We start from the raw sequence: 17,059 nt of genomic DNA, 5'->3' as shown, positions 1-17,059 counted from the left end.
TCATCATCTTTTTCTGTTCCTTGTACATGTTTTGCTCATATTTTGCCTCATTATTCTCCTTTTCTTATGGAGTACACTACTACTACTACTACTACTACTACTACTACTACTACTACTACTACTACTACTACTACTACTACTACTACTACTACTACTACTACTACTACTACTACTTATTCAAAGTTTGAAGCTCTTCATATAATAAAATTGTTGAGATTAAATATTAGTAGGTTTATTTTTGTCCACAATCTTTGTTGCTGCATAACATAGCTAAAAGAGTGATTAGAGAAAGGTTGTGATTAGTTATTTAATTAATAGTATCTACGAGTTATGTATGACATGATCACCAGAATAGTATATATGCTACCATGTCAAATGTTAACGTACTTCTCATTTATCATTACGAGCTCAGCTATTCTTGGCATTACCAATAGTATTTTTTCTTGCTTTAGATTGAATTTATCTTATCTATATTTTATTTTATTTTCTGCAGATTGATGTAGATGCAAATATTGATATGGAAACTGTCATGCACCCATCTAATTTCAAATCTCGTGTACAACTTGAGAATGAAGCCTTTAACAAAGTAATGTATGGCAAGGATACCCCTACACGTCCAGTTGGTTATGGATATGGTGTAAAACAAAGTGATGTGTTTGGATTACATAGTATCTTAAGAAAAGAGGGATTTGGTTGTGGAGCGAGTAGTAGTCTAGCCTTGAAAAAAATGAAGAAGGCCGTGGCTGATGTGACCAAGGAAAATAAAGAGCTAAAAACCAAGTGTGACGAGAGTAATGGAGTGTTGAAAAAAACGACGACACAGTTTGCTCAAATACTAGACCTCTTTAGTACTGGAAAAGCTACGACTGAAATTATAGACATGGCAAAATCAGTCTTGAACATGAACATGGGCAGTACACAGGTATGCTTAACTTTTGGGTTGTACAAAGTTTTGTTTGTCGATAATCTTTTTTCATGAAAAATACATTGCTATTATCCTGTTGCTTAGCTGTTGAGATATGTAATCATACCTACCTTGCCCCCTTGTTTAAGATTATTGGAATATTACACCTGTTGGACCATTGCTGGACTTGTGAACATTATTGATGAATTGGATATGTAATCAGTTCCTGTAGACGTAATGGGTTGGGCGCTAAATTAATGTTAGTAGTGTGGTATATCCTGATTAATGGCTTTTTAACGTGAAATGCCACATATATTCTATGTTTTGTAAATAAAATTAAGATTGTGTATTGCGGTGATGAAACATTATTATGGACTAGAGTTTCTAATTTTGTGAGAGTGAAAAACTTGACATGAGATATGAAAGACTTGTCAAAAGTATCGAGGAGGAAAACAGGATTCAATGGTTAATAATGAGTTGTTCATGTTTGCATTACATTTGAGAGATTCTGGAGAAAATTTCTGGTTATGAAAGACAGGACTCAATGTTGATATAATTATGAAGTTATCAGCACCTTATTTAGAGTTGGCCATTTTCTTTAACCCTTTGAGGCTTTGATATATATAACTAAAAGACGGGAAAATTGGAGGATTAGTCTTGTGTGAGATCGTGTATTGGTATGACACTAGTTTTATAGAGTGGTTTTATAGAATAACATTAAGTGCCTTCGATGAAGTTTAGTTGTCAGTATTTCGAAGGAGCTTGGTGGAAGACGCCTTTTACTTTACTGGAAGCAACCTGTAATCATCTGTAATGCAGCTATCCACTAGTTTTATAGAGTAGTTTAGACTTAAGCTTATGCTTTTCTGTATGAGCATACACAATTATGACCATTGGCTTAGTTTTTCGTTGCTCCCTTTTCTATGTGCTGCATGGCTTCCTTTCTTTGATCAATGCTCCTTCAGTTCCAATCGTTTGTTTGCCTTTTATTTGACCCACCTGAGATGGAAAGGGTATTAATTTGTGTGTAATACGCCATATTCCTATATAGTATATACGGTATTAGTCATATTCATCTTGGCCCTATCTTAGCCACATAATAGGTGTGTGAATATCTGACCTTTGGCTTAGTTGTTCATTGTTCCCGTGTCTCTGTGCTGCCAGGCTTGCTTGCTTTCTTTGATCAATACCTATTTTCTCTGTTGCTTAATGAGTTTCAACTTTGGTCGTAGATCTCCATATCTATGTAGATATTCAATGTTAAATATGTCATGTTTAGATAGCATAGGTGGTTATATTGCTATATTCTAATTGGAACGGAACCACACACTAAAGTTCACACTTTATTTGCTTTCGTCATTAATTTTAGCGCCCAAGCCATTAATTTTATTTACAAAACATAGAATATATGTAATCATACCTACTTTTTAGCGCCCAAGCCAAGTTCCCTAATTAACTAACCAGCTCCTTCACGAGCCCGTGTTATTTAGTAGAAGCCGCAACAATAGCATATAGCATCGATGTATTGTTTATTTTACGAGGTTTACTTTATGGTGTGTAAATCATTTTGGCCTATGATTTTGTTATCGTTTATTTGTATGCAAAACGCCCAAGCGATTTTGAACATTTTTGTGATATATAAAGCACTGTTAGTGTATATGTACTTATCAAATATATTCATATAAAATATATTTTGTTTGCCCATTATAGGTTTCAGATTCATCAGATGGTGACGACGCGGCTTCATATGTTGATTGAAGTCCTTTTGACATTGTGCCTACATGATTGAAGCTCCTACGACGTTCAAACTACCAAGTGTCCTTGTCTAGCTACTTACTTAGCATTATTTACTATTTTTTTGGACAACTTTTTGTTGGATTTTATTATCATCCGGACCCCTTTTGATATCTTTGATTTTGTCGTACTATAAAGTACGTACTAGTTTATATTAGTTTAATTGTCAATGCTAGCAGTATTTGTGACGGAGACGATATATGTATCGAACGTATAATTTTTTATAAAAGTACGTGGGTACGTACGTACTCACTACATCATTCTATATATATTGCATTATGTTTTTTCATGATTTAGTAATAGCTAGTAGTACCATTACGCACTTATAGGCTATTTAAGTAATCTCTACAATTTTATCAGGAAAATAAAATCTAAAAAATTTATAAGCTAAAATTATATCGTGACAATAAGAAGTGTCAATATATAAATAGTTGATGCCTAATTCTGTCTCATCGAGTGACACATAAAAGCATCAATAGTCGATGGAGACGCTTAAAAGCGTCAAATTTGTTGACAAAAAAAACCATCAATGGTCACTGAAGACGGTTAAAAGCGTCAAATTTGTTGACAATTAAAAGCGTCAATAGTCCATGAAGACGTTTAAAAGTGTCACATTTGTTGACAATAAAAACCGTCAGTAATCACTGAAGACGCTTAAAAGCGTCAAATTTGTTGACAATTAAAAGCATCAATAGTCCATGAAGACGCTAAAAAGTGTCATAATTATTGACTAAAAAAAGCGCCAAAAAATAACGGCGACCCAAAATTTGACGCTTTTATAAAGCGTCGATAAAAAAAAACTGACGCTTTAAAGTGTCGAAAAACGCCTGAAAACGCGTCACCAATGCAAGGTATGTGTAGTAGTGAAAACGTAACTTGGCCCCTAAATTTGGGGGCCCTGTGCGGCTGCACGGGTTGCACACCCCCCGGGCCGGCCCTTTATATACACTCTCACGATTGATGCAGGACATTTTCCTTTGCCGTATTCAGTAGTCTTCTTAGACTCCCTCCGTGCCACATTCATCTCATACGGAGTGTAAATTTGCGTTTAAAGAAAAGTGTGAGAATGATGGTTACAAACTTCCAACTTACAAAGTTACAAGTACAAAAACATTAACTCTACAAACTAAGGAAGTGTCCACTTTTTCTTGTTTAGAGGATATAAGTGTTTTTACGCCATCCAATTTACGGAGAATTTTAGTCGTAGAAACATATACGACATATAATGCTGCCAAAGATACACTGCATTTTGAATCCTTGACTTGAAGCCAATTCTTTCGAAATTTAAAAGATTATTGATCTTCTGAGGGGTTGAAAGGTGATCTTAATTATTGAACAAAATAGAGAAAATCAACAGAGACTGGCTGCAGGGGCGCGCGGAACTAGGAATTAAATTCACCTAGAGCTAAATTTTAAAATTTTAGAAATCGATAAGAATTTTTTTTCCCGAGATGAGAGAGATTCAAAGAAGACATGTAACGTAACAATGGTTCCACAATGAAGTTAGATGAGAGAGAGTGCTAAGAGGATGGTCCTTCCTCTTCAATGTGGATTACTCCGTAGACCTATAATGAACTCTTGGTGCTCCACGCCAAAGACTCATTACGAAATTAACACCTTTTCCCCTCATTTCAACTCTCCACTGATACGGAAATTACTCGAAAGAATAAGATTCGTCAGTTTGCAGCGGAATTAACTTAACTGGACAGTTGTCGTAACTGTCTGATTCTCGAATTTATCAATTCTGGAACAATTTAAACGGTTTGAGTGACTGTCTGATTATAACTCGAATCTGTAAATTTTATGTGTTTTGTATTTATGAGCGAAATAAAGAACAAGTGATATTTGATTCAAGATCTATGAAGAAAATGAACCAATGAGATATTTGTTTAAGTTAGACCTATAACTCAACCAATGGTGAACTATAATCAAGACCTATTGATTATAACTCGGGTTAATGCTTGAAAACGCGTTAAACAATCACAATTTGGAACGAAACGCGTCGAATTTAGGGTTTACAAAACTTGCACACACAATAAAGCAACAACTTCAATTTTCTTAATCAATATCATAATCTGAAATAAACGATACAAAAGACCTCCTTATGTAGGAGTAATAAACTAACCTACTTAGACTAAACACACGCCTAAACTGATTAAAACAATCAGATAGAAACTTACCTAAAATCAACTTTTCTAAAGTTAACACAATTGCCCTATTATTCTTATTCTTTGATTAGGAAACTAGTAAACTTTCCTAAACCGAATAAGTTTAGAATTTAGGAAACTATAACTTTTAACATAATTTGGAAATAAATAATTCCTACTACTATTAAGAAATAATAAAATTAATACTCCTAAGATATGACTTCTTTTAGGAAAGAAGTCTCGACACCTCTTCCTTGGGCGCCAAGTAACCGAGTAAACAGCTAATGAGACTGCCTGTTCTGCGCATATAATTGAACAGTCACGGATCCTATGTTTACAGAACTTGCAAACACGAAAAAGCTTCTGCTTCAATTTTTATTAATTCTCAATCATTGATAAAACAATACAACTGACTCCCTATTTATAATAATAGACCGACTTGCTAAACAAGCCAAACCTACCTAAAACACTAGCTAAATTTCACCCAAATACTTGCCTAAACCGACTCTAATTGTCTTTCCTAAAGCTAATACAATTACTTTACTTATTCTAACTGGAATTAGGAAAGAAATAAACTAGTAATAATCTAACTAGGAAATAAACTAGAGCTAATGATTTATGGAAAATCTTTATTTTGTATCATACTCCCTTTCTTCAAAAGAATCATCCCGATTCTTAGAACCATGGAATCCACCGGGATCGAATACAATCCTAGCAAATTTAGATGCAAAATTGACGATGAAAAACAGAAATTTATGTGTGCAAATCATTAATTTCGTTTTCAACTCATCATCTTCAATCTCCATTGATTTGCAACCATAATAATCATCTATAATCCTCTTGTGCCGTTTCAACTCATGCCTTCCACCCCTCCACCCTCCTTGCACGAGAATAATTTCCACATTCACCTCATCCTTATAATCATCAAAAATAGGAGGCAATGTCGGATCAAATTTAACATTTTCTGCATAATTGCTTTCAAACAAGAACACTTCCAACATTTTTTTTGGATGAACAGTACCGCGCACGTGAACAGTACTGCGCACGTGAACAATTTTTTTTTTTTTTGCAAACGTCACGCCTTGAGTAGCAAGTTACTATAACCGTGCTCCTTGGATCAAAACCGATTAACCCTCGAACTACCTGTACGAGTTTAACCCTTAAACTCCAATCGCAATCAGAAATTCAACTAACAACTTGGCTTTGACACACCTAGGACCGTCTAGATTTAGGGAAATCAAGAGCCGAAGCTCTGATACCACTTATGATACAAAAGTTACGCGGAAGCAGTTTCAAAGAATAACGAACAATAATGGAAAAGGGATATTTGCTTTGAAATCTGTCTAGAAATCGAAACAATGGGATATTTGCTCGATCTAGACCTATAAATCGAACAATGGTGATTGAATCGCAAGACCTATTGCTATCAATCGGGTTAGAGTTTGAAACGCATCAAACAATAACAATTTCGGAACGAAAACGCGTCGATCCTATGTTTACAGAACTTGCAAACACGAAAAACTTCTGCTTCAATTTTTATTAATTCTCAATCGATGATAAAACAATACAACTGACTCCCTATTTATAGTAATAGACCGACTTGCTAAACAAGCCAAACCTACCTAAAACACTAGCTAAATTTCACCCAAACACTGCCTAAACCGACTCTAATTGTCTTTCCTAAAGCTAATACAATTACCTTACTTATTCTAACCGGAATTAGGAAAGAAATAAACTAGTAATAATCTAACTAGGAAATAAACTAGTCCTAACGATTTATGGAAAACCTTTACTTTGTGACCGGGGATTTGGTGGGTACGGCTGCGGTCCCCCACTGGCGGCGTGGAGTACTTATTGCGATGGGTACTCTGGCAGGACTACACACTTTAGTGTGTAGTCAGTTGTGTGGAGTTTGGAGATGGAGATTGGGGATTTGTGTGAACTGCTTGAGCTGTTTGTGACGTTGTGTTTTTGTGGCATTTGTTTTTATGTAATCAGTACTGACCCTGTTTAAATGTTTTAAAAACTATGGTGATCCATTCGGGGGTGGTGAGCAGTTATTGAGCAGGTATGAGACGATGCGTATGGGATAGCTGGGATGAGTCACCACGTTGCAGTTTAGAAGTCTTCCGCTGTGTCAGATAGTTTATATTTTGATAGTAGACAGTTTTGAGAACTTTGTATTTTGTTTAAACAGTTTTGGAGTTGGCATGTAATCACTTTAAACTTTATTACTATTTAAGTATGTTTCCTTATTGTCTTTTGATTATCATTGCCTCAGGAAACCGAGATGGTGACATTGTCATACCTTAAGTGGTCCTGGTAAGGCACTTGGAGTATGGGGTGTCACACTTCGAGCCAATTCCATACTTTTGTTCGATATATGTGAGTTATCTTTTAATCAAACATATAAAATTGGCTTGGACAAAAAGAGCAATAGTGTGATACCAGTAAAACTTACAAAAAAAAAGCCCAAGAAAGAATAATGAAATTACCGGAGAAGAAGAGACACCAGAGAGAACAAAGATAGAACCATGAGCAGTACCACTATCATTCTCGTAATACTCAACTTCCTGCGGAAAAGTGCACGGTAACAGCTGCGACTCCAAACGCATCTCCACCGTTGATACCAAATCAAGCATCAGATCTTTGATAGGATCTGACACGTATGGAAAATCCTTGAATCTGACCCGTTGATCACCCATTTGGGATGATACTGATGCTGCACAAGAGCGAAAAGAAGGAAGTCTGGAGCGTTGGTGTGTGGGAAGTGAAGAACGAGAATGTGAGAAAGGTAAAATTGGAAGAAAATGGGAGAGTGTGTGTGAGCCATTTGTTTACTCTTCTTCACTGTCTAACTAGTTTTAATACCATTCAAAAAATGCACGGGTATTTTTAATAAGGAATTTTTACTAAGAAACTTGAAAAGAGTAAACATCACGTTCATAAATACACTAAGTTAGATATGAAAAATAAATTACTTGTAAAGATTGAAGAGTAAAATTACTTAAAAAGTTGTAAAATAGATAGTATACATAATCTGAAATCATATTATATTATTTGTATTCAGAAATCGATTTTCCTTTTGCTACTTACTTTTATTTGTTGACTTAAATTTGTACAAAATTAAAAGTAGCATAAAGTAGATTTAAAATGATAATTTTATTAATATAATAATGCAATGTTGTTATAGTGTTTTGTAAACTTCGTGAATAGACATATAAATTTGTAAAACTAAACGCGCAAAAGAAAAGAACTGAAATTAATTAATTTGTTCTTTAAAATGGTCCCCACCACTAACAAATCAAATGCATTTTTTCCTAAAATCTCCCGGCTAATCAGAAAGCTTAAAAAAACTCAGCTTTTATACTATGTAGATACTTGCTGGATCTATGTTAATACTATTTTGTACGGTGCATCACTTATGTGAGCCCAATTCTTTTCTTGCGCTTAGACCTGAAAACCAGGTTAGTTGGGTCGGATTTGAAGTCGGTTCTGTTCATGCCAGGTCAATTTCATGTTCATTTTAGCATGAGGTTGGGTCGAGAAGAGTCATTTCGAGGAGACGTAAGGCAGTTCGGAAGACCGTCTTATGCTCGGGTCACAGCACCGCCTACCAAATGGCCGGACCCCAGCTCGTAAAACAGGTACTCGGGACACGCCCATGGTACCGAGCCCGGGCGTTAACCTGACTCCTGCCAGGCGTCACGACACCACACTAGCTCTTCCGTACACAAGTCATAAATGTGCACGTCCCTCTTGGAGTGGAAAATTCCAAGAGACGACCAAGCATAAGACGGTCTCCCGAACCGCCTTACGTCTCCTCAACAACCGTATATCACAACCACATCTCCACCAACAATCTCCAACATCCACCAACGATCACATGCATACATTAACATGTTATGATGCAATCCCATCATCAATTACAATCATTAACTAAGACACAATTACCCAAACACATGTTGTAATGCAATCCAATACCATGTAAGACTAACAATAACAAAAATGACAAATGCAAACATATGAGTAAGCATCCCTATTACCAAAACCGAACAGGGAAACCCTACCTTTGAGCATACTCTATGAGCAACTCGAGAGAACCAAGAATCCGTCTCGCAAAATTGCCTCATCCTACATAAATCACTTAATAACCATCACAATACATCCTATGCTCTTTTATTATACAAAACCCTTATTATTACCCTTTAATTATACATAATACTAATTAATAGTACTAATTAAAAATACCCATGAAAACCCACAAATTCTAGGGTTTGGGTCAACATAAAAATGAAAGGAAAAGGATGAGTATCAACTTACTAGTAGAAAGGAATGAGAAAGAATCAAACTTGGTGAATAATCCTTCCAAATCTAGGCTTGGTCTTCTTGCTAGTGTTCATTAGAAGTTTCTATAGAGTTGTGGGTGTTTGCGAGAGTGTAAAGAGTGTTTAGGGATTGTTAGAATGAAGAAGAAACTGAAATAAGGTATATATAGTGAGGCCCAATAGCACGAAGCCCATCACGTAAAAATTGAGTCTTACCTACCTCACTCGGTCGAGTGCACCTCACTCGCTCAAGTGTACCAGCCACTCGGCCGAGTGGCACCTAGAAAGAAACTTGGTTTGAGCCTAGACGGCACTCGGTCGAGTGAGTGCCACTCGGTCGAGTGAGTGCCACTCGGTCGAGTGAGTGCCACTCGGTCGAGTACTCTATTGTACTCGGCCGAGTGCACAGCAAGAAAATCAAGGGTTTTACAGTCTTCCCCCCTTAATACAAACTTCGTCCCTGAAGTACACACCCGACTCTCACAAGACACCTCCGCCCTGACTCTCCTCTCACAAAACTAAGGTACACTAACCCGAAAGAGGTCCCGACAACTCGTAGCACCAACGCAACGGACAAGGTCAACCTCACACGCGGATCACACCACCGCACCACCCTTAGTACTACCGATCAAGCTCCATAACATCAATACGACTAATCTAACACCGCCTCCCAAGCATTCCACATCATGAATTCCGCAATATCGATGCATTCCACAATACCCACACCATAGTCTCACCAACACCCCAATACAAATGTCATTCACCAAGCAAGTACACCTATCAAATAAAATGTCACATTCTTCCTTCCTTAAAATGAAGTTCGTCCCCGAAGTTCACTCACACTCAACACCATCAAAGTTCGCTCCCACTCAATACCCTCAATACTATCACAATTATACACAACTACAACTTTACTTTATGATTCCATTCCTTCTAGATAAGTAATACTACAAGTACCTGAAATAAGTAATACCGCAAGCACCACCAATACTTTTAACGATATCCACACTCAAGTATATTCTCGATCCTTTCACTGAGTTTCATCATGTTTCCTTTTTAATAATACCTCAATAGCACAATAAAACAATGAAGTATACCACATAATGTTCACCTCATATTATATCCTTAGCTATTTCCGTTCATTAACACCATTCCACCCCACAGATAACTGGTAATCGCTTAATATAAACACCGATGGCTACTTCTACGTGTAATATTCTCTATAATAATGGTCATACCTCCAACCATACCTCTAACCACCTAAGGTTTACGGCGAAATCCTCAACATAACCCACTCAGTTAACCCTTCATATTACCACTAAACCACATCTTTCGCGACTCACGCTCCTACCCCGACTACATAACACGCGACCTAAGATTCTTGTACACAAAAGAGATCCTCAAGGTTCCTTTTTATTACTACCGAACTCGCCCATACATTAACGTGATATTCATTCTCAACACTCTACCCTTACTATCCTGATGTGACCATTATTTGAGCATATTTAGTCCCCGAATTAGCCTCGTTCCTATGCTTTTTAGTGCATATTTGGGTCATTTACTATCTTTAGTCCTTTGTTTTGCATATTCTTTGAGGTTTTGTTTCCTTGGTAGGAGAGGAGTGCAAACCTTGCATTTTCATGGCAAAATAGAGCTAAATTGATCGAATCTAATGACCAAGCATCAAAGAGAAGACAAGACTAGAAGGCCTTTGTACATATTGTAGTTGATGGGCAATGATGAAAAAATCCTTGCATCCCCGACAAAATCCCGGATGATTGTTGGGAGAAGAGAAGAAGAAAAAAAAGAAAAGGAAGGCTGGGCCAGGATCCGCTCGTCCAACCAGGCAGGACGCCCATCCAGAAGCTTCCCAGGACGCTTGTCCAAGCTTCCCAGACGCCCGTCCAAGACTGCCAGGATCTGCTCATCCAAGCCAGCAATCCACTCGTCCAGCCACCTGAGAATCCGCTCGTCCCGACCCTTGGACGCTCGGATTGTGTTACAGACCCACACGTCCTCTTCTTGCTCCATAAAAGATGCGCATATTTTTGAAAGACCGGCTAAAAGGAGACCCGCATCTTTTTCTGAGAGGAGCGATTCCTCAAGGACTTAATCGTCATTTAAGCCCTTAGTAAACCCTAATTTGTGTACCTAATCCCCACTATAAATACCCCATTAGTCTAATTAGATTAATCATGTTCATCTTATCAATCTTTAGTGTAGTTTATATCATTCTAATCTCTCTTTAATCTTGTAATCAACTTCTAATCAAGTCTTAATACAAATCTCATTTCTTTAATTTCTCTTTTGTCCATCTTTATTTTGGGTAATTGAAGATTATTTGGGTTATTTTTGGGAGATTGATAACCTTCCAATCATTCATCAAGTACTTCTATTATTCTTTGCTTTATTTTGGAATCATCATTAGGTATAATTCTCTTAATCTCTTTTTAATTATTGTTAATCATCTTCATTTATTCATCATGTTTTGTTTTGTTAATATGATTGACAACCTTGTTAAGATATTAAACTTGATAATGAGTGAGTAGTTTCCTTAACTAGGGTTAATGGGTAATTAGGGGAAACCAACATGGGGTATGATTCATGCTTAATTTAATATGTTTTCATAATTTATTTGCTTGCTTGTTGTGATCTCAACTTATGCACATGTTATGTTTGATGAAATGCGAGCCTATGAATCTTTACATTTTTTACCATCACTTACCTTTTCAATGAGACTTGTAAGACATAAACCAACTCGAGTCTCATTAGACCGCGCATATAGTTGAGTAGGGAGGATTAAGTCGAGTTGTAGGTGTTGTACAATCTAATCAATTTGGCTCCGGGACCCAAACCTTCCTAGGATTGTAAGATATAAACCAACTCGATCCTATCACAACAATAATTGCTTGCTTATAATTTGAGAATATGTTTGTATGATCAATTCCCATGCATCCCCTATGAACCCATGACACCCTAGTGCTTTTAATCAATTGTTTACATCTCATTTTAATCATCTTGCTTGTTTACTTTTATTGCTATTTAGTTTAGTGATCTTCTTATCTCAACCCAAATCGTGACACCCCTAGACACCGCTACTTGCAATCGAAAATCCTACATCAATACCCGTCCCTTAGGATCCGAACTTTACTTACCTCTTTACTAATGGTAGAGTTGTTTGTGGAGATATAAATATTGTTTTGGTCTAGGTGCTCCTAATGACAAGTAACCGAAAATTCAGCTCCAAGTGAGCCCGACCAAAAAATGGCGCCGTTGCCGGGGACGGTGTTAACTTGATTTGATTTTATTAGATTGTTATTAGTTGTGTCTGTCTTTGCCTTGGGGAAGTAAAACTCCTCAAGGTTTGTTCTAATTGTTTTCAAGTTGTTTGATATTTTGCATGTCTAGAAGATCACAAGGTAACTTGTTACCCATTAATCACGAGATTGAAAGGACTTTGACAACCAACAGAAGACTTGCTAGAAACACTTTGAGAGGAATTGGTGAGGTTGTAGATATTCATTCTCTTGAGTTCATCAACCCTTTTGCAAGAGAAGGTGAGGAGAACCCAACACAAAATCAACCACCAAATCAATCACAAAATCAACCCACAATGCCTAAATTTTCATCACATTCCGTACCAACCGAAGATAACCTACCCAATAGAACTCCCATACCACAACACTTAACCGGAAATTTCATTGCTAAATCCGCATTTATCCAACTAGTCGAAAGAAGCCAATTTGGGGGGATGCCTAGTGAAGACCCTCACTCTCACATGGAGACTTTTTGTGACTATTGTGATGCAATTTCACAAACCGGTGTGACTCAAGACCAAATTCGATGGGTCTTATTTCCTTTTTCTCTAATTGGCACCGCAAAACAATGGTTGAAAAGCCTTGATAAAGCTAATCTTGGAATTGACTCTTGGAAGAAGTTGGCTCTAGCTTTCTACAAAAAATTCTACCCTCCGGAAAAGACTAACATGCTAAGAGCTCAAATTACGGGTTTTAAGCAAAGGGATGAAGAATCTTTGTATGAAGCTTGGGAGCGATTCAAAGGAATTTGTCGCTCATGTCCTCATCATGGACTTAGCGAGTGGTTGTTGGTACAAATTTTTTGGAATGGTCTTTATGAAGACTCAAGAAACATTCTCAACATGGGATCAAATGGTATGTTCACCGAAGTTGACGAAAATCAAACTTGGAACAAGATTGAGGAAATGGCGGTCCATAATTCACAATATAGTAGACCTCGTAAGGCTACTAGAGGAGGAAAGCATAAAGTGGACTCTATTACTCAATTGGGTGCTCAACTTAGTGCTCATATTGATACCATCAACTTGAAGTTTGAGAAGGCTATGGCTAAACTTGAAGAAGCCTCAAAATCACCAAAGCATCATATTAATGCCATGGTAGCATCTTCATCAATCCCAAGTGGGATATGTGAGAATTGTGGACCTTTAGGACATGACCAAAGTGAATGTAGGGGAACAAATGAACAAGTGAATGCTTTTCAAGCATACAAGAGTGGTACCCCATATTCCAATTATTAAAATGAAAACACCAAATTCCACCCAAATCTCTCATACAAAAGCCAAAATGTTCAAAATCCTCAACAAACATACACCCCACCTCCCATGAGAAACCAAAATCAAAGACCCTTTTACAACCAAAACCAAGGTTACCAAAATCAAACTCCATACAATCAACAAAATGACCAAGGTTTTGATGTTCAAAAAGCGGTCCTCCAAATGCAAAATAATCAACAAGAATTTTTCACTCAAATGCAAAAAGATAGTCAAGCAAAAGACATCAGCATCAACAACATCCTAGCCCACACAAAAATTTTGGAAACTCAATTGACCCAACTAGCATCTTCAAACTCTCAAAGACAAAAGGGGCAATTACCACCTCAAAGTAATCCCCCAAGGCATGAAACCGTTAGTGCCATTCACTTGAGGAGTGGTACGAGATATGAAGGACCAAAGAAGCAAGTTGAGGATGAAGTTGTGGAAGCTAGTGACAAAGAAGGAGTTGTGCAAAACTCTAAGGAAAATGAACCAACAAAAGAAGAAGTTTCAAAGAAAAGTGAAGAAAAGGCCAAGGAGAAGGAGCCCATTGTGATTCGACTTCCATTCCAAAGTCGTCAAGCTAAGCCTAAGTTTGATGACCAACTTGGAAAATTCATATAAATTGTGAAGAATTTGGAAGTCTTGATTCCTTTCACAGAATTAATCAATCACGTGCCGGCCTATGCAAAGTACATGAAGGACATCCTTACGAAAAAAGAAGTCGATCCGGAAGCTTGAAACTATCGCCTTCACTAAGGTGAGTAGTGCAATCCTTCAAGGGAGTTCACCTCAGAAACTTAAAGACCTGGGAAGCTTCTCAATACCGTGTACCATTGGCGACACCACGATCAACAAGGCTTTGTGTGATCTAGGAGCAAGCGTGAGTGTTATGCCGTATTCGGCTAGTAAAAGGCTAGGGATAGGAGAGCTTAAATGTACCAACATCACACTCCAAATGGCCGATAGATCGACGAAGACACCGTTAGGGATATGAGAAGATGTTCCCGTGAGAATCGGCAAATTCTTCATCCCGGCGGACTTTGTCATTGTTGACATAGAAGAAGACTCCAATATTCCGATCATCCTAGGTAGACCCTTCTTGCACACCGCGGGTGCGGTGATAGATGTGAATCATGGAGATCTTACTCTAGAAGTAGGAGACGAGACCATAACTTTCAATCTTGACAAGACCATGAGAGCTCCCCGATTGCATGAACCATGATTTATGGTTGATCACTATAGCTGGAAGGATTATAGGAAGAAGTCAAATTCAAATGGAAAAAGAAAATTGATGATGCTCCATTCAATGAGCAAGGAAATAGCAACAAAGAGAGCTTGAAAAGCTCACCCATGACAAGTGAAGAAGATGGCCTTATTGGCCAAGAAAAGAAAGAAGGAGAGTTGTCTCTATCAACTCAAGAAATTTTTAATGGTCAAGTAGACGAAGTTTGCGGTCTTTGGAATGATGAGTTCGAAGGAATATTCAATCCCTACATTGGTAATGCTATGAACCAAGACCATCAAGGGGAACAAAAAGTGCAAAAATCTATTGAGGACCTTTATCATGACAATGAACAAGCTTTCGACTACTTCTTCAAGGTGTTGAGTAATATCAACAACACCTTGAACATGCGCCCTTGACATCTTACATTTGATGAGAGTTTGGTGGAGTCCTCCCTAAACCACCATTTGTAAATATTCTAACTCCCTAACTTGCATTTCAATTTTTACATTGCATTCTTTATCATTTTTGGATTTATATTTTTGTGCCTTGATCAAGATATTCATCATTTTGAGAGAAGTGAGGGAAGGACTTATGATTTCATTAATGTGTAGTGCTTTGACTTAGTGTGGGGATAGCAATTGCCTAGGCTATTCATGCCTCTAGCCCCTAAAATGAAGAACACGAGAATTGAAGAATGAAAATGATACGGGTTATGCAGTACCCACGGATGGACCTGAATCCGTGTGGTCAAGGAAGAATCCGAGCGGCCTAAAGGAGAATCCGCTCGTCGTCAAGGAATCCGAGCATCTAAGATACGATCCGCTCGTCTGGCAGAGCTGTAGAGTTCAAAAAACTGGTCTGACACAGAATCCGAGCGTCTCAACTGAGAATCCGCTCGTCTGATTCTGGACGCTCGTCTTACGGGAAAGACGCTCGTCTTTCTGCTGTTGAATTTTAAAGTTTCTCCCTGTAACAGAATCCGAGCGTCCGTACTGGAAGACGCTCGTCTCAATTTGAAAAAACCGCTCGTCTTTGCTGAAAGACGCTCGTCCTGTGGCGTCCTTTCCCGAGACAAAACACGAAGAATCTGAGCGTCCCGACCCTTGGTATGCTCGTCTTCCCCTACTATTTCAAACATAACGGGTCTTTTAAACCCTCTTCCCTCATTTATTTTCATTTCTTCTACATTCAAACACTACCCAAAACCCAAAAACCCCAAAAACCCTCATCCTCTACATCAACAAAACCAAAAATCCTCAACCAAATTCAACAAAATCAAATCCAAACTTCCTCAGAACAAAAATTAATCACTCCTTTTGCAACAACAATTGATTCAAACACCAAAATCTTCAACTTTTGAGTCAATTTTTAAGATACAAAGCAACATTCTTTCATCTTAAATCGATTTGGGCATAACTAAAAATTGGAGATTTCAATCTTTCTTTGGTGTAATCAAGAATGGCAAGAACTAAAGGAGGTAACAAGGCACCCCCAAAGTAGACACTTTTAAAAAGGCAACAAGCTCTTCGAGCAAAACAATTGTCAAAGGCATTGATAGTCCATGAGGCAAGGTTGGAGGTTCAACAAGGTCCCCCTATGGAAGCTACAACATCAACAACTCCGGTCATTGAGAAATTATCCAATTATCTGGAGGTAATTTTCACTTCCGACTCTCATAGGGATAAATTTGTTCTCTTTGCTAAGAAGACCATTATGCCTACAAAATTTATTTGTGAAGATGCTTTGACAAAGTTGGGTGTTCTTGAACATACCAAAACCTTCTTTGAGTCTATGGGATTGGGTAAATTGTTTACCATGAAGGAATTGACATACCCCTCCCTCACCTTGGAATTTTTGAGTTCCTTGAAAGTCACAAGGGTGGAGACTAGAACCCACATCGAGTTTCGTCTTGCAAATGTTGATAGAAGCATCACTTTTGGCGAATTGAGTAAGATTTTAGGCCTTAGCGATACCCCGAAATATACAAAGATCCCCGACAAGTATGACCCCGCTCCTCTTTGGATGGCAATTTCCGGGAAGAAATTTGTGCACTTTCATGATTGTCGTGCTCTATTAGTCCACCATCCG

The 17,059-nt window shown here is 37.8% G+C and overlaps 1 protein-coding gene and 1 non-coding gene across 2 annotated transcripts; one reads left to right on the top strand and one right to left on the bottom strand.

Moving 5' to 3' along the window:
- Window positions 1–387: 387 nt before the first annotated feature.
- LOC141629333 (uncharacterized) lies at window positions 388–2,912 on the top strand. The gene is made up of 2 exons (XM_074442351.1): window positions 388–922; window positions 2,615–2,912. The coding sequence occupies exons 1-2, from the start codon at window positions 518–520 to the stop codon at window positions 2,660–2,662; spliced, it is 453 nt and encodes a 150-aa protein (XP_074298452.1). The 5' UTR covers window positions 388–517; the 3' UTR covers window positions 2,663–2,912.
- A 10,246-nt stretch (window positions 2,913–13,158) lies between these two features.
- LOC141636583 (small nucleolar RNA R71) lies at window positions 13,159–13,265 on the bottom strand. Its single transcript, XR_012541189.1, has one exon. It is a non-coding gene; the product is annotated as a small nucleolar RNA R71 (small nucleolar RNA).
- Window positions 13,266–17,059: the final 3,794 nt, after the last annotated feature.

This window comes from Silene latifolia, chromosome Y (genome assembly GCF_048544455.1).
Source record: "Silene latifolia isolate original U9 population chromosome Y, ASM4854445v1, whole genome shotgun sequence".
Classification (NCBI taxonomy): domain Eukaryota; kingdom Viridiplantae; phylum Streptophyta; class Magnoliopsida; order Caryophyllales; family Caryophyllaceae; genus Silene; species Silene latifolia.
The sequence above is the reverse complement of the archived record's forward strand: the minus strand, read 5'-3'. Positions and strand labels throughout refer to the sequence as shown.